This window comes from Sturnus vulgaris, chromosome 4 (genome assembly GCF_052056855.1).
Source record: "Sturnus vulgaris isolate bStuVul1 chromosome 4, bStuVul1.hap1, whole genome shotgun sequence".
In the NCBI taxonomy this organism is placed as follows: domain Eukaryota; kingdom Metazoa; phylum Chordata; class Aves; order Passeriformes; family Sturnidae; genus Sturnus; species Sturnus vulgaris.
Window position 1 is genome coordinate 3,808,136 of NC_142246.1, and position 21,420 is coordinate 3,829,555.

Below are 21,420 nucleotides of genomic sequence, written 5' to 3' on the forward strand. Positions count from 1 at the left end.
TCAGACAAATGAACTGTGAGAAATTAAATCATCATTCAAATTCTCTAAGTATTCAATAATCTAATTTCTAATTCCAGTCCAATTCTAATCTGTAAAATCCAGAAAATTTCAAGCTCTGTGTCAAAGAGTGATTTGGAAAGTGATTCCAGAATTTTATTCCCACAATGACCACAAATCTTCTAAATTTTGTTTAGAAAATCCTACCAGAATGTGAGGTTATTTTTTTCCTCCCAAGCACTTACCTTGGATGCATTTGTAAAACATTTCTGCAGCTTCCTCTAAGGTCCTATTTCCCCAAACTTCCTGGGAACTCTTTGTGCCTCACAGTTTCTGCTGCCCTTTTTACACATGTGACTGTTCTAAGTGAAGTGTTCCAATGGTTTATAATAACAATTCATTGTATTTTCTTAAATTCTCACTATTTCTTCAGCCTCTTTATCTGCTCCTGTCTTGATTCTTTAGCTCTGATCTGGTTTGTTTAGGATTTAAAACTGATCCCACAAATATGAGTCTTACAATAGATTATCTGTGCTTGTAACCTGTCAGGATTGTTATAATTCCTTGTGATTGATCAGGCAATAGAATTTCTATTTCTTCTTAATCTTTTCCCTGCTCTGCAGTTACTTGGTTTGATGGGCATCGAGGTAATCCAGGTTTCTTTGGCAGTTCCTCAGTGAGTTAAGTCCAAGCCTTTTGGCCTTGTAGATATATCTGTAATTCCAAATAAAAGAGGATCAGAGAGCTCATGCAAGAGCTGAGATAATTCAATGGAATTCTCTTATTTAACAATGCAGACGTAGAATAATATCTTTGTAAAGCAATGCTTTACATCCCTTGTTACAGGAGTGAGTTGCATTTTAAGGGAAGAGCTACTGGGAACACATGGAAAATCTAAAGCAATAGTGTTTAATCATTTGTGGAAATCACTTTGTGCCTGGAGACTCTTGTGATATTGTCCCTGAAAAGATTCCTTCCCAGAACTGTTTGTTGAAATGTGCACAGGCAGGATGATCATGATAAGGCTAGGAGCAGGTGGTATTTAATCAGATTTTTTTCCCCCACTTCATTTTTTGGTTATGCTGTTTCAACTATTTTGCAACATACTGTCTTTTATTTTGTCATGTCAGTGCCCTGAAAAATCTCAGGAATTCTGAGTGTCTGTGATAAAGTGTCTGTGAAGCTGGAGCTCTCAGGTAATTGATGATAATGGTTTGATAAATACACCTGCATTTACAGCATGTGACTATGGGGCTGAAAAATGGCAGGATGGTGCAGCAAAATGTCAGTTGCATGACAAATAGGCAGAAATTTTCAGTGGAAAGAACATCGAAAAATTAGACAGCTCATTAAATTTTTGGGGTGATGTCAGATGCTAACCGAAACACTAAAAAAAATAGCCTTGAGAATAAAGGCTAAAGCTGGCAGGTAAAAGTAGTGAGTTTATTTAAAAATAACAGGGGGGGTGACTTGGAAGGTGCTGAATGAATCCATTGACCCCTCTAAACAAATGTATGTTGTTAAATGCAGAAATGCACATTGTAATAATATGTTTGAATTATTCTGGGAAAATCTGGAACTTGAGAGAAGTTGTGTGAAATGTCTCCTATGAATGTTTTCCTGGTAAGAAATACACTTTTAGGTCAACACACTTGTAAAAGTTGGCTGGATTTGGCCAATAGGAATTTACTTGATATCAACCTGACACAATTTTTTGGTGATTATTTTTCTTTGCAGCCACCAAACAGAAAGAAACCATTATATAAACAGCTATATTTTTGGCACATATTTCACATACAGATCATATGTCTGGCACAATTTCTATATTCTCTTTTTATGGAAGAATCTTCCTGAATCTGTTATATATGTTTATAATCAATCTCAACTCTCAGCCATTTGTATTTTCTATTTCAATAACAGTGATGATCTGAAGGAAAGACACAAGATAAATTACTGTATTAGTAACATCTTTTGAAATTGTGTGGGAATTCTTGCACATTTTAGAAACTTGGTCATATTTCCTGCAGTAGTGTGTAATAACAAAAATAATGCCTTGACTAATTGCTGTTGGAACTATTTTACTCATCCCCCTCAGTTTTGTTGAACTTCATTTCCTTCCTTAAGCTGAAATGTGGAAATGCCAGGGTTCTTTTGTAAACAGCTGATAAATTCTGTTATAAAAACCACCGGACTCTTCTGCATTAAAAAAAAAAAAAATTAATTGTGAATTTGATAAAAAACAGCCCATGGATAATAGAGAAAATAAAGTTCATCCTGACACTGTATTTAATGCATACATTAGGGGGAAAATGCAATATGAGGATAATAGGATCTTGGTTATTTATTGATGTAAACTTTTTTGGTTTTGTTTTTTCAAATGTGCACAGAGAGCCACAGTTGTCCAAGAATGAAGGAAATAAATGTTCCTGTTCAATTTTCTGTGTTTGTCTTGCCTGTGAGGGTGCTGAGGCCCTGGAATGGATTTCCCAGAGAAGCTGTGGCTGCCCCTGGATCCCTGAAAGTGTCCAAGGCCAGGCTGGACAGGGCTTGGGGCTCCCCGGGACAGTGGAAGGTGTCCCTGCCCATGGCAGGGGATGATCTTTAAGGTCTCTTCCAACCCAAACCATTCTATCATTCTTTTCACCTGGAAGTCAACAGACTGAAATGTGTGATCTATGATTTCAGATGGAAAGGAAATCCTGTATTTTACCTAGGTTGAAGAAATAGGATTGTCTTTCCTTTTTTTTTTTTGCAAAAACCCATGAATATTATTAGAAAAAAATAGATATGTTAGAATTTCTAAACCCTGTAGCAGTTTAAAGAAGGATCATGTACTATCAACATAAAGGATTGTGTGTAATTACTCTCTTTAAATAAGTTTTGCTCAATGTTGAAGAAATACACCATTTAGGAAATGCTGACACATTTTCCTTTTTAAGACATAAACGTTTAGATAGGATTGCTTTGATTTTCAAGAACTAGAATTCCCTTGCTTTAGCACTTTTATCTGCCTTAGCCTGAGTTTTGCCAAAGAATGACTTTTTTATTTCAAACATCCTTTGAAGGAGATTCAGCATTATGTGCAATTGATTGTGTTTGGGTTTGGAACAAAACTTGTGCTGATTTTCACTGAATCCCAGAAGTTTTTCTGCATAGTGTTTAAACTTTGCTACAAAGGCAGTGGGGAGAGGTGCAAAGTGCTCTGGAGCCTGGTCTGCAGAGGTTAAGGCTCTTTGTGCACCCACAGGAAAAGCATGGAAATGGTCCAAGATGTCTAAAAATTAAGTTGTGGTACAAGGATGAATAAATAACTCTTCTTCCCACCAAATTCCAAAATTAAGGAGACACCACTGCTATTGGGAAGGTGGAATGGGAGAGGACAAAGATTCTCACCTGCTGGAAAATGTCACCAGCCATGACCCTTTGGTACAGAGATTTTTCCCTTGGTTCTCTCGTTTTGCTGTGAGCAGAAGCAGTTGAGACTTTGTAAAGTTGGTTTCTTACAAATTGCTCTGAGCTGCTGAAGTCAGTTATTAGTGCTAAAGCAGAATGAAAAGCCTGAGTGTTCCTTTGGCTGCAGAAAGCATCAGTAACCTGAGAGCTTGAGTAATTTTTTTTTTCTTTGTTAAATGGAAGAAGTTGAAGAAAAATGGATACATTTAAGGCACACAAGTTTTTAATCGCTTATAGTATCTGAGTTTCAAATTTGTAATATTACAGACAGAAGCTGAGCCTCTCTTCTGGAATTACAGTGCCCTTCATTACCTCCTGACATGTGGAATTAGCCTGGAAAAAATAACGCAGCAGCAGGAAAAATATGACAATTCTTATAATCTCTGGTTCATCATCGTGAGATTGTTTTGTTTTGTTAACAAACTAATGCAGATTGAGACATCACTGCCCAGTTAAAATGTTCTCCCAATTTAAAGCAGGTACATTATTATCTACCTTTTTACAGTGGACATGAAGTTTTAACTTGTTAAAAGCAGAAAACTGCTTGATAGCAGCAGCTGGACCATCAGTAAATATTAAGTAGGATGATTCTCCTAGTTAATCTGAAAACAGCCTGTAGTCCAGAAAACAAACATCCACTCCAAAATCCTCATGAATTGTTCTCAAGTTGGATAGAATACTTATTACTGGGATTGAGTGGGAATTCTTTTCTAATTGGCTTATCCACTCTATAAAGGAATTTTCTTTTCCCTCAGAGCAGACAAAATGAGAGTTTGCTTAATTGTTTAGTTATTTAATTAATAAATTTACTTCTTATTCTGCAAATAAAGATTAGACAGCTTATATAAAAATCTCTCAGGGAGCTGCTTGAGGCTCGTGGTTTGTTCTGTTTTCACCCATATTTGGGGAGTTTTATGAAAGCCTGTGGTCTCATATACTGACTTTGGTCTGCAAAACAATATCATCAATCTGGGTACAGGGGAGGAAGGAGCACAAGATTGTCACATTTTGCCATTATACACTGACCTTGCATATTCTGATGTGAATATATAGAGAACTGGGCAGTAGAGACTTCAATACCTTGAGGAAAAGAGCCATTTATTAAAGGAAAAACGGAATTTTGGTTAATACATGGGTGCACTTCTAACATGAAGAACAGCTCACTAAAGCCAATGAGTGATTCTGGAAATGGATAAAAATGCTTCAAAATACTTGAGAAGCTTTCACTAGCATAGTTGGGCATCTAAATTCCAATTTGAACAGCATTTCTTAGGAGAAGGAACTGCCACTTGAGGCCTCTCAGCAGCATTTTTGGCATTTGACTGAGGACTGAAGATGGGCTTCAATTGTACTGCAAAAATCCAGGGTAAGAGCATGAGTTCAGTCCAGTATATCTAATTATACCACTGGAGATGAATGCAGTATCTGCCCTGTTTCATATTTAGGATTTTTCAAAGGAAGATTTATTCCTGGCTGGAATGTTCATTTGAATGCCAGTGTTGAATGTCAGCTGGAGTGTTAAATGTTACTTTGAGTGTCAAATGTTAGTTTGGGTGTCTGCAGTTTGAATTTGGGTTCCTCTAGCCCATGTAGATGAAACCAGCATTTCTCAGGCTGTTGAAACACTGCAAGGTTTTGTTCTTTTTTTCCCTGCCATAAATCATGAGAATTCAAGTAGAACAGTAAGACTTTCAAGTTGACTGTGTTTGCATTTAAGCCTTTCTCTTGAAATGAAATCGAGATATTAAATTTAAATCACCTCTGTGCTCTCTGCTCAAATTGAATGCTTCCCTAAACTGAGAATAACAGAAGGTGAAAATCGGCTGTTCCTCTGTGAACTTCTGAAATGAGTAATGCTGATCTTAAATACACCAGTGTTTTCTCAGCATCTGTCCTGTTCAAATATTCTCAGCACAAGTCCATTTGCCTTTATTTATACTGGATTTTGACAGCTAGGAAACAAAAAAAAATTAGGATTTTGACCTCAGTTGATAAACTGAAAAATATTTATTTTGTTTGAAATTTTAATATTTAAATAATCCTGAATGGCTGCATGACTCTTGGTGTATGTGGTGTTACATTTTTCAGATGTCACTCTTGTGTTACCAGACAGTTCTGGATGATTTTACCTCATTTCTTGATGTGTTTCTTAAGACTGCAGTGTAATGTTTTTGTAAGTAGCAGTTAATATCCTGCAGACAATTTGTCTGTCATTCCCTCAGAAAAGGTGGTTTCTCAGATGGGAGTTGCCTAGGATAAGTTCTCTTTCTGTTGCTTCAGAAATTGAATTGATTTCCTTGAGTTTACACAAATAAACATTTTAAACAGCTGTTACCCCAAGACCACCGATCTCATTTCTCCTGTCACTCACACCAGCATAAATCAGGATTAATTCTCCTGTGGCACTTGACCCTGTAATACAAAATACACGGTAAGAATCAATAATTTGATATATCAGAAACACATTTTTGGAGAAAGAGGAAAATGTAGGATTGAAGCTTTTTTGGCACTGAGAAGCTGGAGCACGTGCTGCTCTCTGGGACCTGTTGTCACTGGGAGGAAGCCCTGTCACACACTTGGCTCAGCCACAGTCAGAGCACTGGTTCTGCTCCTTCCCCTGCCCTTTCAGCTGGCAGGAGGCTGCCAGCAGGGCAGCTGGCAAGGGCTTTCAACAAAATAGTAATGGAAAGAAAGTAAAGATTTAAAATAAATAAATAAATAAATAAATAAATATGTCATTAGCTTCCTGACAGTGGAGGGGAAAAAATGTGTATTTAAGAGCTGAAGCAAAAAATACTCACCTGACTCTTTGGCTTATTGTTATTCTGGCTTCATTTTAATGCAGTTCCTTCCTGTTCAATATCAGTTTATAAACCTGTGTTCACTGACCCCCAATAACTAACAAATCCCTCTGTGCAGCTAGATGAATAAATTCCAGTTTGTGGTAGTGCAAATTTATGCTGATGGCTGTTCAGTGAATACATAATACATTAATCATTAAAGAGGTGTGAGAAGAATAAAAGGATATAGGATTGATGTATTTCTGTAACACACACATGCTCTTTGGCCAGCAAATCATTCCTTGTTCATACCAGTGAAAGAAAAGCTTTAGTGATCCATTGTCACATTTAGAAAATCCTATTTTATTATTAATTTCACCACGTGGAGTGGCACTACAGAGACACTTCTACATAGAGTGTCTTGAACATGTCTGGAATGCCACTGTGCAGATGGAGAAGTGAAAACACAGAAACATTTGTGTATTGTTAGTGGATTGATTGTGGAATTCATTTCTACCTCAGTATTTCAAAGCTCCAATTCATTGACCAGAGTGTGCTGCAGGAGTAAATCAATGCAGCTTTGCTGCTCTACATGAGCTGAGGATCTCCAGCTTTGTCTCAGGGGATGGATTGAGTGAAGAGGCTTCATCATTTTGTGTGAGGCTTGATGGGGTTTGTGTCTGTACTTTAGAACTGTTGAGTGAAAGGAAGCACTTCCTTTGCTGTGGGAATGCTGAATTGTTTGTTTGTAGCTGCACTTGAACCCCCTTTATCTCTTGCTTTCACAAGATAACTTAAAGAATTAGTATTTTAAATTTGCTAACTTTTTTATGTGTTCAGGGTTTCTGTTGCTGTTTCTCACTCTAAGAACAGAGACTGGTTTTCAGAATTGAGTTGCAATCCACTTTAAATAACATAAGTAGTGCTGAAACTTTTATCATTATTTTTGCATTGTTTGGAGAGTCTGAGCTATTGCAGACATCTGAGTGGAGACAGCAATAACACATTAAACACATCCGAGGCACCAGCGTGTCACCTCTTCTGGTGATACAAAGTTCTCTGAGAGAAAGAAAAGTCCTTCAAGGATATGTTTTAGTTTTATTTTTTCTTTGGTCTTCCAAGTGCATAAGGATATTATAAGAACCTAGGTAACGTGGCAATTTAATTTAAAATATTAATTTTTTAGACTCAACCAGTAATCCTTTGGGTCATATTCCAAGCACAGAAATGCACATGCAAAGAAGACAGTATGAAGTGATGTCAAAACTTCTTTTAGTTTAAAATATCACCTCCACTGGTGGTATCTTCTTGGTATATCCCATTTTAAGGGTTTTTTGGTTTGTTTGGTTTTTTGTTTGCTTGTTTTTTGTTTGTTTTTAAGGTCCTAAAGTTCTATGAATTTACTATAAGCAAAAATAGTCCTAATGGATGCAAATATTCTCACTGTACAGAATGTAAATGTGATTTTTCCTTGTTCTCTTTGCTCACAAAATTTGAACAGACCAGACCTAGTTTAGATCACATTGAGTCTGCAAAGAAGTTTGCAGAGGGGGTTTATTAGGTTGTTTTTTTTTTAATTTTCCTGTTTTTGTCATTACTCAATCTCTTAATATACATTTGAATGTGCCCTGAGCACAGGCTGGTGCACACTCCTTGCAGTTGGTGCAGTAAATCTGACCTCGTCACACATTGCTGCTGTTTGTTTTCCCTAATTAAATGTTCCATGTACAGAAATCCATACAACTGCTCTCAGTGCAGGCTCTAAGTGAAACAAACACCTGCCAGCAGTGGTTTAGGCACAGGAGTATCATCTGTCAGGTTTCCTTTCAGTTCCAATTTCCACAACTTCTGTTAGCATTATATTAATATCAGTGTAGAGACGTGGATGTTCTGTAGTATCTGCTCTCCTGTAAAAACTAATCAGACTTAACCACAGTGTTCCCAACTTTGACTTAAACTTGATTTGCCCTACTCCAAAAGAAGGAGAGAGGGTTATTCCCTGCCTGCTTCACAGATGGGCAATCTATAGATTAAAAAAAAATAAATTCAGGTAGCATCCATCACCTTACCTGGACATATTATTGAGTGAAATTATCAATTCTCAAAGCAGCATGGGAGAAGACTTAATACATTTTATTGTATATGTACTTGTGGGGTTTTTTAGGTTTTTTTTCCTGTTTCAGGTTGACATCACAGAAATAATTTAATCTAAAAACAGTTCTTGGAAAACTGAATGATGACCTGTAGTGTGATGAAGGGAAAAACTACTCTCATCATTTATTCACCTGTGGCTAATTTTAAAGGTGATTTACTAAAAGGTTCTTACAGAAACCTGAAACCAAAGTGCTGCAGCTACTCCTTGGCCCAGTGCAGGGTTTCAGACATGCAGGGTGATGTTAAAAGTGTTAATTTCAGCATTTCCAAACGATCAGGAGGCCCTGTGGAAACAAATGGAAACACCTTCCAACTCCAAGCATGTCCTCGTGTACCCAAACTCTGCTGCTCCCCGGTCACAGGTTCTTCAGATGTGCAGTTCTTGCTGTGGTTTTGTAGGAAGAAGGATTTTCTTCTCTCAGACAAGCAGCTCAGTAAACCCCAGGCAGGGTGAATCATGGTTTCTTAGAGATTTGTGGTTTGAGGTCAAGTGTCAGATCCAAGTGAAGCTTTTCCCACAGATTTTAAGAAATTTCTCAGCTACTCAGATTCCCCAGTGTGGGCCATGAGGTAAACTCTCCCCTCAGTGAGGCATTAGGAAGATAACAAGGTTTGGTCCTCAATACAATTTCCTGTTTTCACTGAAATTTAATTTTCATTAAATTTTGATTTTTCATTGGATTTAATTTTGACTGAGGCTTCTCTGTTCCTTTGAATTATATTAATCAAAAGCTTAAAAAAATTAGTAAGGTGGAGAGACACTGCAGCTTCATCATGGACTCACTGGCCCTTTCAAATGGCAATCTGCAGAAAAGCCCAAACTCATACTGCTATTGCCATTAAAATTAACAGCAGAGACAATTGACTTATTATTCTCATCTCTGCATGCCAGGAGGAGTATAAATCAAAGCACAGTGAATTAAAGGTATCTGCAGTTCAGTTTAGAATTTTGATCTCAATATTGATTTCTTAAATATATGTTTGTTTCCATTTTTTGTTTAATGCTGAAAGTCACATGAAGACCTCTTGATACAAAATCTCATTATTAAAAACAAGTTGTGTATGAGCTGCATTCATATGATTGTTTTTTGGGGTTTTTTTTGAGGAGCCAAAGAAAAAGTCAAAAGCATCAGTTTAATACACAATAAATAATCTGGGTTTTGTTGAAATGGTTTGGGTGTTTATCAGCTAATTGTGATCCTTTGCAAAGGTAATCAGCTTACACACACATAACTGCAAATGTGACAACTGGGACAAAAATATAAGACTGGCTCAGACAGTTTTTAGTCAAATAAACATGATTGAATTCACAGCTAAGATGAAAATTTCCATGTTTACTATAACAAAACCAGGACTCTATGCAAAAACCTCTAAGAGTTAGAGAAATTATAATTTGAGGATATGTGTCCCAGCATATTGTATAATTAATACTGTATGTATTCCCCATTTCAGATGAGGAGAGAGACCTTAATATTAAAGTAGTTTTTCCCACCCCATTGTCATATCTTTAAGAACACGTGGAGGTTTCTCAGTGCCATCTTTTTGGCCAACATCTTTTTAATAGATATGAGAGATACCACGCTTAGTATGGAAGAGGTAATTCAGGGTAAAGCTGTGCCTAGGATTATGTTTGTAGTTGAAAAAAGGGGATGAGTGTGTGCAGGTGCTCTGGTCTGTGTTTACTGGTATAAATGCAGCTGCTGGTAAACAACTGTATTTAAGAAATCTCTTTTTCTGGTCATACAAAAAGGATGGACAGTGGCAGGACAGAAGCCAGGAATAATGGACTGACAGGTTTTTATAATACAAAACTTGGAAAATACCTCATATCAACAGACAGCTTTTCTGCAGAATACTCTGGATATTGGTTTTTTGGTGTCAGACACTCATATTGTAAGGAGAATTAGCATAAATAACACTTTTCCAAGAGGAAAGAAGATTTATTAGCAGAAAAAAATGCTGCTAAGCAGACAAGTAAACTAAATTATGTTTAGAGCCAATATGAGCTCTCTCCATGCCAGGGTTAAAGCTGACAGGAGGAATGGGAAAGGGAACATCCAGTTCTGCTGCCTTGTCTACACATTCTGGTTCTGGGCAGATTAAATAGTTTTGCATTCCTGTCGAGACATTACTAAATTATTGTAAAAACATTTCATAAACTATTCATGCACAAAAATTGAGTTCATGTAAAATCAGTCTTTCTCTGAATGGGATTTTGTGAGCCGTTAAAATATCACTCCAAATTAAATTTCTTCACTCGCCCTTAGGAAGGAAATCAGCCCTCTGATTGTTTCTGTGGCTCTCCTCTGGACCCACTCCAGCAGGTCTAGATCTTCTCTGTGCTGAGCTCTGCAGGTGTGGTCTCACCTGAGCAGGGCAGAGAGCCCAAAGCACCTCCCTCAGCCTGCTGGCCACTGGTGGAGCTGTGCTGGCTGTCCTCAATCACCTCCCTGTTCTCCATGTGCCTGAGCAGAGCTTCTAGGAGGAGCTGTTCCAGGAATGTGCCAGGCACAGAGGTGAGGCTGACAGGGTGGTAACTCACAGGGTCCTCCTTTCAAACCCTTTTTTAAAGATGGGAGCAATGTTTCCCTTTTACCTGGGACTTCCCCTGCCTGCCGTGACTTAGTGAATATTATGGAGAGTGGCTTGGCAGCCAATTCCCTCTGAACTCTGGGATGCATCTCTTTGGATCCCATAGACTTGTGCATGCCTGGGTTCCTCAGGTGGTTTCAAACCTCCTTTCTCTGTCAGCAGGATGGACTTTGCTCCCTCAGTCCCTCCTCTGGGAAGAGATTGCTGTTGGACACTGAAGCAGAAAAGTTGTTGGGTACCTCAGTTTCTTGTCATGTGCTGTTGCCAGTTTGCCAGTCTTGTTATTGGGGGGATGCACTTTCTGTGACCTTGCTTTTCTGGCTGATGTACCTCTACAAGCCCTTCTAATTATTCTTTGCATCCCCTGCCAAGTTCAGCTCCATCCACATTGGTCAGCTAAATAAAGTTGGTTCTATCCAACTTGCAAGTTATGTTTCTTTAGGGATCAGTGATTATAATTTGTGCTTTGTTTATACCCTGGGGTGTCTGATATCACACTGTTAATGCCTTCAGAGCTTCTTTTAATGTCTTGAACTTTTCTGAGTTCCAACACAGTCCCCTCTTTTTCTTCAACAGCTGTCAAAATACAGCTCCCTGATAATATAACTAACGTTTAATTATCACAGCCTAGTCAGGCATGCATCCATGTCCCAGGGTCACTGAGCAGTTTGCCAAAATAGTGGACTGTTATTAGATAGATGGATTGCTTTGGTAACTACTTGCTATTAATATCTATTAATTACAGCACTGCCAGGGGTATGTTGTCAAAATTGCTTTATGGGATCGACTCACACACATTGCAGTGTTGTAAATCTTGTTTCCATAGGACACCAACTGCCCTCTTGCTCCTTGGATATTTCAGGATGCATTGCTCATAATTCATGATGAGTTTTAGTAGCAGTGGCCTTGGTTGCAAATTGACCAGAAAGAATTAATACACAAAACTTCCTGAGTTTTGTTGATGTACCAGACTAAGAAATTCTTTTGGTCATTTTGCACACTTTGGAACCGAACAGTTACTGTTGGGTAAAGGTTCTGTTGTCTGTGACAATGTCTCTGACATTTCAGAGATAGTGCTGTAGGTTTTGTTGTGTTCCTCTGCATTCTTTGTTCACTGATGTTTCACTGTGAATAGACCAGTAATGGAGGAATAGCATCTGAAATACTTTGCCTATTATCAAATTAAATAGAAAAGTAACCCAACCCTGCTAACAGAGGTGAAAAAGCACGGAGATGGATCTCTGGTCTCTGACCTCTACAGAAGGAATTCTTGTAGTTGGACATTTTACGTTTGCTTTCTGTGGAAGGAAGAAAAAAATGTGTACCAATGCAATGTAAAATGCAATTTTACCTGTAACTCAGAAAGTCAGTAAATGAAATTAATCACTTCTAGCTAGACTGTCCAGACTCAGCAATGCTGTGAGTGGCACGGTTTAGAACAGTGTATCTACTTCATGATCCACCTGAACCGATGAACAGCAGGGAGCAGATCCCCTGCACCTTTACAAGCTGCTTTCTTGTAGGAGAAAGACTCGCTGCATTCTCTCAGTGCAATGCTGTATTGCTCAAGGCCAGTTAAAATTCAAGTACAAATCTGGTCTTAACGAAGTCCTGCTCTTCTTGCCTTACTCCAGCTGTTTGCTGTTTATTTCTTCAGCAGTGGGTGCACAGGTATAGAGAGAAAATTCAGAAATTACATCAAGGTAATGGGCAGCTCACTGAAGGGAGGACGCTGAGAGCCCCACTCTGCTTCCCAACTCCTGGGGGAGTGAACCTCAGGAGGGACCCCCTTTCCTGCTGCCCTCATCTCCGGGCTCCCCACTGCTCCTACCATTTAGTTCTGTTCCAGCTGAATGGCTCACAAACACACCCTTAAGAAAACAAGGGAGAATCATCCATAATTCCTAAGGGAGTTTTCAATCACGGCACAAAGCATTTCTGCTGGTTTCAGCTCTGGGGATTAACATCCATTCCCACTTTTAAAGTCCTTGAATTTCAAGCTATTTAGATCTGCAGTGGAACAGAGAACTCCTGACAGTTATGGGCCTGGATTTTTAATTTTGAGATTGGATCTTCAGATGGGAGCTGGGGCACTTGCTGTCAGGCCCATTGGTTCCAGCTGAGAATGCAGTTGATAGTTCTGGGCAGTGTTCCACTGCAAGTGTCCAACAGCATTGCTTGAATAATTTTACAAATTAAAGTAAACTAAAACTGAAACCCTGAAAAAACTGAAAAAGGAAAAAAAAAGTAAAACTGAAACTGAAGTAATTTCCAGAATTATTTTTCTCACCTTCAAATTGCAGAAATGCCCTGAGACAATCACCTGCTTTTTTCTTTAATCAATTTGCTTTCTCCTCTTTTCCATAGAGAATTCTTGGGATGATCCTGCTGAAAAATTACAATGATCTGGAAAGATGGTCTAAAATCAGAGATTGTCCCATTCTTCTTCTAGGAGGTCTTAAGACACTGTAGGGAGTTTCTAGTCTGGCACATTTATCACAGTTGAGGCTCATCAATGTGGTGTAAAAACTTGAGCTGTTTCAGGAAGACAGAGTTTTGTGATCAAGTTCCATATATAAAGAGAAAGGAAAGGAAAGATGGTATTTACTTCTACTTTTTTTATTATTTGTATCTGAAATCATTATTACTGTCTGATATTAAAAGGAAAGGATCAAATATAGTATGATATATTTTTCTTCTATTCTTCACTGGCAGCTCTTTAATTGAACATGAGCCAATGCTGGCTTCTTTTCAGTTATGAAAATAGCTAAGTAGAAGGACTTTTCAAGGTACTTCATTTTTGATCTCCCTTTTATTCCATCCTGTAGGCCTTAATTGTGGCATGCACCAGAATGGTCCTGGAAAATGAAGGCGATTCAGAATGATATAACAACACTTCATTGAAATAGTCTAAAATTAGGATCTTTTCATATAGAGTTGAGCTTTCTGTACACACGAGGCTTCCAACACTCCTAGGTTTCCTTCAAAAATCTTAGATGCACTTAATGTATTGAAGTCTGAGGTACTTGGAACATTACCAAAAGCAGAAATCTTTTAAAGCTCTTCCAACTAAGTGTGATACAGAGCAAGTCTGAAGGGAGTTGGAGTGAGTGGAAAAGCCTCATTCCTGTAGGAAGTACGAGAGAAAATGCTGTTGACCTTTTGAGAGTGAAAAGAGGTTTTCATAGGTTCAGTGGGCAGCACATAAGACATGAAATAAAACATTCATGTTGTGCTTGAAGTGCTCTGTAGCTTTCTAATATCCTGCTGGTACCAATCTCCTTAGATACATGTTGTAAATGTTTGAGCAGTTCATGTTAAATATGTTCAGGGTTTGGTGCTAGAAATTTTCAAAGCAAACATCAAACTCGGTAAATCAGGTCATTATTAATTTATGAAATAAAATGCCTTTTTTTTTACTGCTTTGCATGCAGCTAGATTATTTAATAGATGTGAAATATATGTACAGGTGAACTTAAAAGTCTATCTCTTATTTAGAGAAATGACTGGTTAATGTAAATGAGGGAAAATTGGCCATATTATCCAGCATGAGGTTCCCCCCATGCCATATGGAATAGGTTGTGAGGGAGAGGCCACAGTCTAATATTTTCATGGCAGTACAAGCTGGCACTGCAGTGCAGGATGAGGAACAGGAATCTGCTGCAATGTGTACTCTCAGTGACATTTTGATTTTTTTGGCACTTGTTTGTGTATGTGCAAAAACATCCTGTCTAGTGATAAATAGAGTTTTGCTCATAACAGAATGCTTGAGTGAGTACAGCAAGGATAAATAAGTTGAAGATCTTGGGTAACTTGGCTTCAACTCTGCTCTCCTTTAGAAAAAAAAAAAAATCTCTTATTTGTGGCTCCATGAATATCACTGGGCTGCCTACAGCAATACTAACATTAATATATGTCAGAATTCTGAAGGATCAGAGATTGAAACAAGATCTGGATAAATTACTAAGTGAATGGATAAATAATTACAAATAGTTGAGATACCACAGCTCAGCAAGTTACATCTCATCAGCTGAACTTGATAATTGATTATTTGCTTGGCTTTAGTCCCCTGTGAATGCTGCAGAAGTCTCTGACTTAAACCACTTTCAACTCAAGCTGAATCACTAAAAAAGTTTCAGCTTCTCAAATGTGTGGTGTAGACATAAAAGTTTACCAGTGTCTTGGTACCAGGGTTTATGTAAATTACTCTGCATTTTCCTAAATAAAGAATATTTTCTTGCAATTTGTTTTCTTCCTATTACTTCCACCGGTTAATTACCGTGAAAATATTAATTACATAAACGGAAAAATGTGAATGAAACTATATAAGAAGAAGTCATATATTGTAAAAAAATGTGGAAAACTAAGAAGATAGAAATAAATTTCATTCTCTGCCTTTGAATGCTTAAATGTTTGGGGAAGCTGAACAGAGCTTTTTCAGAATCATTCCTTCTAAGAAATTTATGATGAGAAAAAAGAATAAAAGGAAAATGTTAAAAAGAAGATATTCTGCAGCTTTTGTGTTGCTATTACTCTTTTGCTGTAGCTTATACCGCTCCCTTTTCTATATTTTTGCTTTAAGCAATAGATTTTTCTTTTGGATCTTTTCACTTAGCTTGAATTCCAAATGGCCATGTTAAATCTTTGAATTTAATTCTGAACCAGAAGACAGTGGATTGTGGTAGTCAGAAGAGCACAATACATCTTGATAGTCATAGTTGCCTTTAATAGTACAAAGGGCTCAAGTCAAAAATGGAAATAGTCTGATTTAAAACCACAGTGAAAGGTAACTACACTTGATTTTAATCAGTGTAAAAATGAAGCAAATTGATATGAAAGATCCTTGATTACTTTTGTGGTTTGGAGTGCAATTTTGTGGCAGAAATAAAGTTTTCCTGTCCTAAGGTCCCCACAAAGAGTAATAAAAATTTGCACTAGAAACAAAGTCATTCCTCACCCCAATAATCTGCTTATCCAGCAGGAAATTGAGGCTGAAATAAAAAAAAAAAATTACAGACAGATAAATGTTATAGGAACTGGTCCTGTATGTATTTTAAATAATTGAAACTAATGGAACTCCTTGCATGATTAAAGACAGATACTGGAAAAGTGCAGAATGCTTCTTGGGCTATCAGTGCCACTGATAGAAATGCATATGGAGGAGTTGGTTCCTGCTTTTTCACATCCCCAGTTCTAGGACTGGTTCAGTGGATTTGGTGATTAAAGAAAAATACAGCATCACTGGAGCTGGATGTTTATCTTCTTGCTCATTACCTCTCCATGCTCTTGCAGGACAGGTTTAAGGTGCTCAGCAATTGTTTTGATGGTATAAGAGCAGCTTAGCAGACCTGAAATTCTGGACAATAATGTTCATCTACACAGCAGTTTCACTATTATTAAGTTCTCCACGTATTTTTGAGAATGATTCACAGTTCATTGATTTTGGCATTTAAAATGTGTTCCTTGATATAAATGCTCTTCAGACAGTTCACATTCATCTCAATACAATCTTAAATGCTGTTTAGGCACTCAGTGAGTTCAATATTCTCAAGGAACTTAGTAAACAGTAAAAAAAAAAGAGAGAAAAATAAATTAACTACCTGGTTGCTTCCATAGTCTCTCACTAAACTTCCCCTTCAATGTTTGGTGGAGACAGAGCATTGAACTGCAGAGGTAAAGGCTTCAAATCAAAGTTTTGGTAAATTGGCAGCTGCACTAATACACAGCCTTTTTATTTTCCTTTCCAAGTTCTCTGCTCCATCCAGCCCAGGAGTGCCACATTAAAGAAATTCCCAACCTCAAAAGTGTCTGTGTTCTTCACAAAGCGTGTTCTGTTAAAGATACTCATGCCAAACAAGTTATAATGCACCAGTAAAACATCTTTTATTTCAGTAATACCTTTTTCAACAATCATCAGGGGCAGCTGTAATCTAAGTTTAAATAATAAACCAGACATATCTAGAGGATGAGTCAACCAGGCCCCTGGAACAGCCCCTGGAAAGGCCTCCCTTTTTTATCCATTGTCCAAAGGGATAAGATTGGCACCTAATCCAAAGTGGGGTGCAATTGTGTCTTAATTTTTTTTATTCATAGTTTTAGGTAGGAAAAATATCTGAAGTTGCTGAATGTATAAATGCTAAAGCAGGGGAAATTACCTTGTGGTTTCTATCAAGTAAGAGCATGCATGTGGACCTTGCTGTGCCAAAAATATTAATTGATGGTGACTTGACTGTATTTGATAACAAAGTGAATCAAAATCATTAACAAGTGATCTGGTGATTGAGTGCACCTAAAGCTTGTTCTTTCACAGATCCCTGCTCATGCACTGAAACACAGGCTTGAACAAGTAAAGGCTATTTCTTGCCATCTTTTAAAAACTAAACTTGGGTAAAGTCATAGGTTTGTAGTGCTGAATTCAATTTTATCCAGATTGCATCTGCCATTGTGGAATTTGCTTATCTCTATGTTTATTTGACATAATCAGATCTTGCTGTGGTGCAGGCTGGCACACTCCCTGCTGGATTGTGGAATAGTATTGCTGCCTGACTGCTGATGATACAGGGCTGTATTTATGCAAGGCTTGAAATAAACCACAGAAACTATTAAATTTAAGATTATACCTGATGTGTATCTTTATTTCTTTTAAACAGATAACGGTAATCCCTTGTGATATATATTTAATGCAGCAATAATTACATTTGTACCCTTGTGTTGGTAGTAACACCCAAAACAACATACTATTGTATGTACCCTATTTTAGGAAAAAAAAAAAAAAAAGAGAAAAAAAGATTTCTCTGGTTGTGTCTGTATCCTTCTCGGAAAAACAGGGCACTTTGCAACATCTAAATATTATCCCATTGGATTCTATTTAAAGAGTAATTAACAGACACCGAGAAGAATTAAGATTTATTTTTGCTGATTATAGCTGCATTGTTCCCTTTCAGAGGAACTCAAAGACCTGCTTTATAGTTTGATGGCCATTTCATGACACCCAGCCCCCTTCAGTTACATATTTCTATCTGCAAAAAAGTAAATGTTACATCCGAAGCCTTGGGACAAATTCTCATAATATTAATCACAAAATGTAAGGGCAGTCTGAAAAGCCACTTAGGTCCAATAGAGGAAGGTGGCTCTTGCTAAACTTATTATCATTTACTAGTTTTAAAAGTCTGTAATTTCCACTCACATTAATGAATTCTAAATATTATCCTGCTTAGCTGTTGTTTCTGGTGAAGATGAAAGTGTTTTGTTTGATGTATGCAAAGAAGTGACTGCAGAAAATGGTAAATTAATTGGAAGATGTCAGCTCAGAGGAATGTTTTTGACATGAGGGCTGTAAGGCTGTTAACAAACAGACCAACTCATTTGTCTCATCATTAAATGAAAATAGAAATCACAACATTATGATAAAATCTTGACTAGGAAATGCCTGCAAGACTCTTTGAAGCCTTGAGTTCTTTTCTTGCCTGGGCTTTGGCACTCTGATTTATGCAAACCACGCTGCACAGAACTGGAACTGAAATAGGTTCCATGCAGAACAGATGGATCAGGGCTAAGGCAGGGATGTGCACTGCAGATGAGAACAGATTAATACCACAAGGGGAGACTGGAGGAAAATTGGAAAGATGAGGGAATTTGAACTAATTCATGAATCATTTCCAACTGATAGCTATGCCTTCAGGCACAGTAAATAATATCAAGGAAGCATATTTAAAATTTTATAAGTTTGTTTTAATAAAGATTAGAATAAAGAGCCATAATTTTGGCTGATTTAAAAATATTCTGTATTCCCCCATCCCAAAATGTACCTTAGTGATTTAAATATCACAGTGTGCACTGGGACATGAATTGCTGTTTGGAAAACCCAGAGCAGATTCATGGAGTTGGCATGAAAGCTTTTGGGAATGGGATTTTTGGAAGAGCTGTCTGAGCAAGGAGAACATGCTCCTCCACTTGAATGCAAGCCACAGAGATGCAGCTCTGCTGTGTCTGGAGATGTGGTCTGATTTCTAGATCTCATTCAGATTTCTCTCCAAGTCTTTATCTTATCCAAATAGCCTTCAGTCTTAGAGCTTCAGACTTCCCAAAGCTGTGCCAGGGCAAGTAAATGTGGATGTAAAGATCTTTGAACAAGTTCTTCAGACCTATATACAGAACAAGGTTTCAACAGAGTTATTTCATGTCTCTAAGGTACTTTACTGTTACTAATGGATATTTTACTGCGGGGCAGACAAACACATAGAAATAAAGAAGTCCACCTGAAATTTAAAATTATTCTAGCATGCACAAAACCATCAGAAAAAATGAAGATATTTAAGAGATATGTAACTGCCCAGCATCAGTGAAGGTATCAGTTTTGATTATGAGTTGAAAAGTATGATTCTGTGTGTTAGGACATCAAAAATCCTTCCTTTTGCCAAGCTCACAGTGTATGGGTGAGTCTGATTACCTACATTCATAATGAGTATAGTTCATAAGAGGAAAAAAGAAACTGAGAAAACGAAATGTACAGATAAATGTCTAGATGTTCTGCATTCCCTGTATGACTTCTCAGCAGATAACTTTCAAGCTATAGAGGAGGATGTGAAACACTTGACAGTGAAGGAAGATTCTGAGAAAAATCTAAAGAAGATGGGAAGTTCAGTGTGCTAGTAAGGAAGTAAACTACATGGGTTTCTGTTCACCTTCATCTTCTTCAGCACAGAAGATGTATTATTCCTCTTGTAAAAAACTCTTTCATTTCAGGCAAAGCTTAATAAGAACATAGAAAGGTATAGAATGGCTCACTTGCCTAAAACTTGATTCTCATCCTGATGATTTCATGATTTCATTGCAGGTTGCAAATCTGGCCTGTTCAATCTCCAATAATGAAGAAGGTGTGAAGTTAGTCCGTATGGCAGCCACACAGATTGATAGTCTGTGCCCACAGGTGAGTGAAGATTCCTGCTAAAAAGTTCTTGAGAAGCCTTCTAGCACTTAAAAGCATTAGAAAAACAGCACAGCCTTGTCTTTGTCATGAGACTGTTGTCTAATTTTCACAAACTGTGAAAAATGCATCCATATCTTGAGACCCTGCATATCAAATGGTTTGTAATGCTGTATTTTTAACACAGTCCATAATATATTTGCACTTTCTTTTGGGGAAAAAAGAAAAAAAATTCCACTCCTCCTCTAACAAATGGGGTTTGACTAACAGGTAATTAATGCTGCACTCACATTGGCTGCCAGACCCCAGAGCAAAGTAGCCCAGGACAACATGGACGTGTTTAAGGACCAGTGGGAGAAACAGGTGCGAGTTCTCACGGAGGCTGTCGACGACATCACTTCAGTGGATGATTTCCTCTCTGTTTCAGGTACTGGGGTCAAGAGACTTTTCTAAAAAATACACTCCTAAATTAAAGTATTGGGTCAGAGTGGATAAAAGCTATAATTAGTGAAGCATCATTAATCCATTAGTCTGTCTGTATTGGAATGTTGATCTTCTGTACTCAGTAGGGCCAACCATGCCATGCCATGTTAATTAATTCCTGGTAGTAATGGTTGGCTCTTCACCTCCCAGAAAATAGCACCTATTTGTGCTTCTATTCCTAGAGAAGCTTTGTTTCAGCTCAGGCACAAAGTAGGATTTTTGGCCACCTTATAAAAATGTGCTCCAGACCTGTTACAGGCTGAGAGTATTTGTAGAAATTGTTGGAATCCTTGTGCAGCTGTAGGCAAGAGGAGGAAAGGTGAACTTTACAGAATGACAGCATGGATTGGGTTTGGGAGGGTAAAGAAGGGATGGAGAAGGGAAGGACACTGACCCTGGGTCACAGTCTTTTCTCCATCTTCCTGGTAAAGTGCTCCAGCTTGTGGCAGAGTGTAATGTTATAATTTGATCATACCCAGTGGATGCTGTAGTTGCAAAGTGGTGCATGGTTTGGGTTAATTTCTGCTGCAGAAAAGTTTTTGAGAAAAAAATATTGAAAGAAAAAATATTTATCCTCTAAAAAAAAAAAATCCTTAGTTTTCTTTTTTTTGTCCTCTGTATCTTCTTTGGTTGTATCCTGCTACCCTTATTAACAGGGAAATGTTTTGGTTTAGTTAATTACACTCCTCTGTTCAACAGCCATGCGAGTGTTTCTTGCAAGCCATGGCAAGAAAATGAAAATGAGCTCTCTGAGTAAAAGGATACTTCAGAATATGGGAGCACATTGATTTTTATTTGAGATTTGAAGCTGACAAACATTTTCTGGCAGAACTAGTTCTAAGAGAAAGGGATGACCGAGCTGTAAGCTGCAGACCCAGTCTATGTGCCAGAGTTGGAAATCTGGCTCAAATGGCCATTTTCATCTTTGTTTGAGGGCTTTGCTTACTCCAAGTGCTTGTATGCATAAACCAAAAGTAATTTGATTGGATGATGGTGTTTTTAATTTCTTTTTTCTCAAATCTTAATTCCTTTAAA

The 21,420-nt window shown here is 37.7% G+C and overlaps 1 protein-coding gene across 13 annotated transcripts in view; it reads left to right on the forward strand.

Annotated features, from left to right (window-relative positions):
- CTNNA2 (catenin alpha 2) overlaps nucleotides 1-21,420 on the forward strand; it is a 463,208-nt gene that overhangs the window by 382,390 nt on the left and 59,398 nt on the right. For all 13 annotated transcript variants that reach the window (XM_088162967.1, XM_014876189.2, XM_088162979.1 and 10 more), the window contains 2 exons: nucleotides 19,813-19,905; nucleotides 20,173-20,329. In XM_088162967.1, the coding sequence (XP_088019093.1) occupies nucleotides 19,813-19,905; nucleotides 20,173-20,329 (250 nt within the window). The remainder of the gene's footprint in view (nucleotides 1-19,812; nucleotides 19,906-20,172; nucleotides 20,330-21,420) is intronic.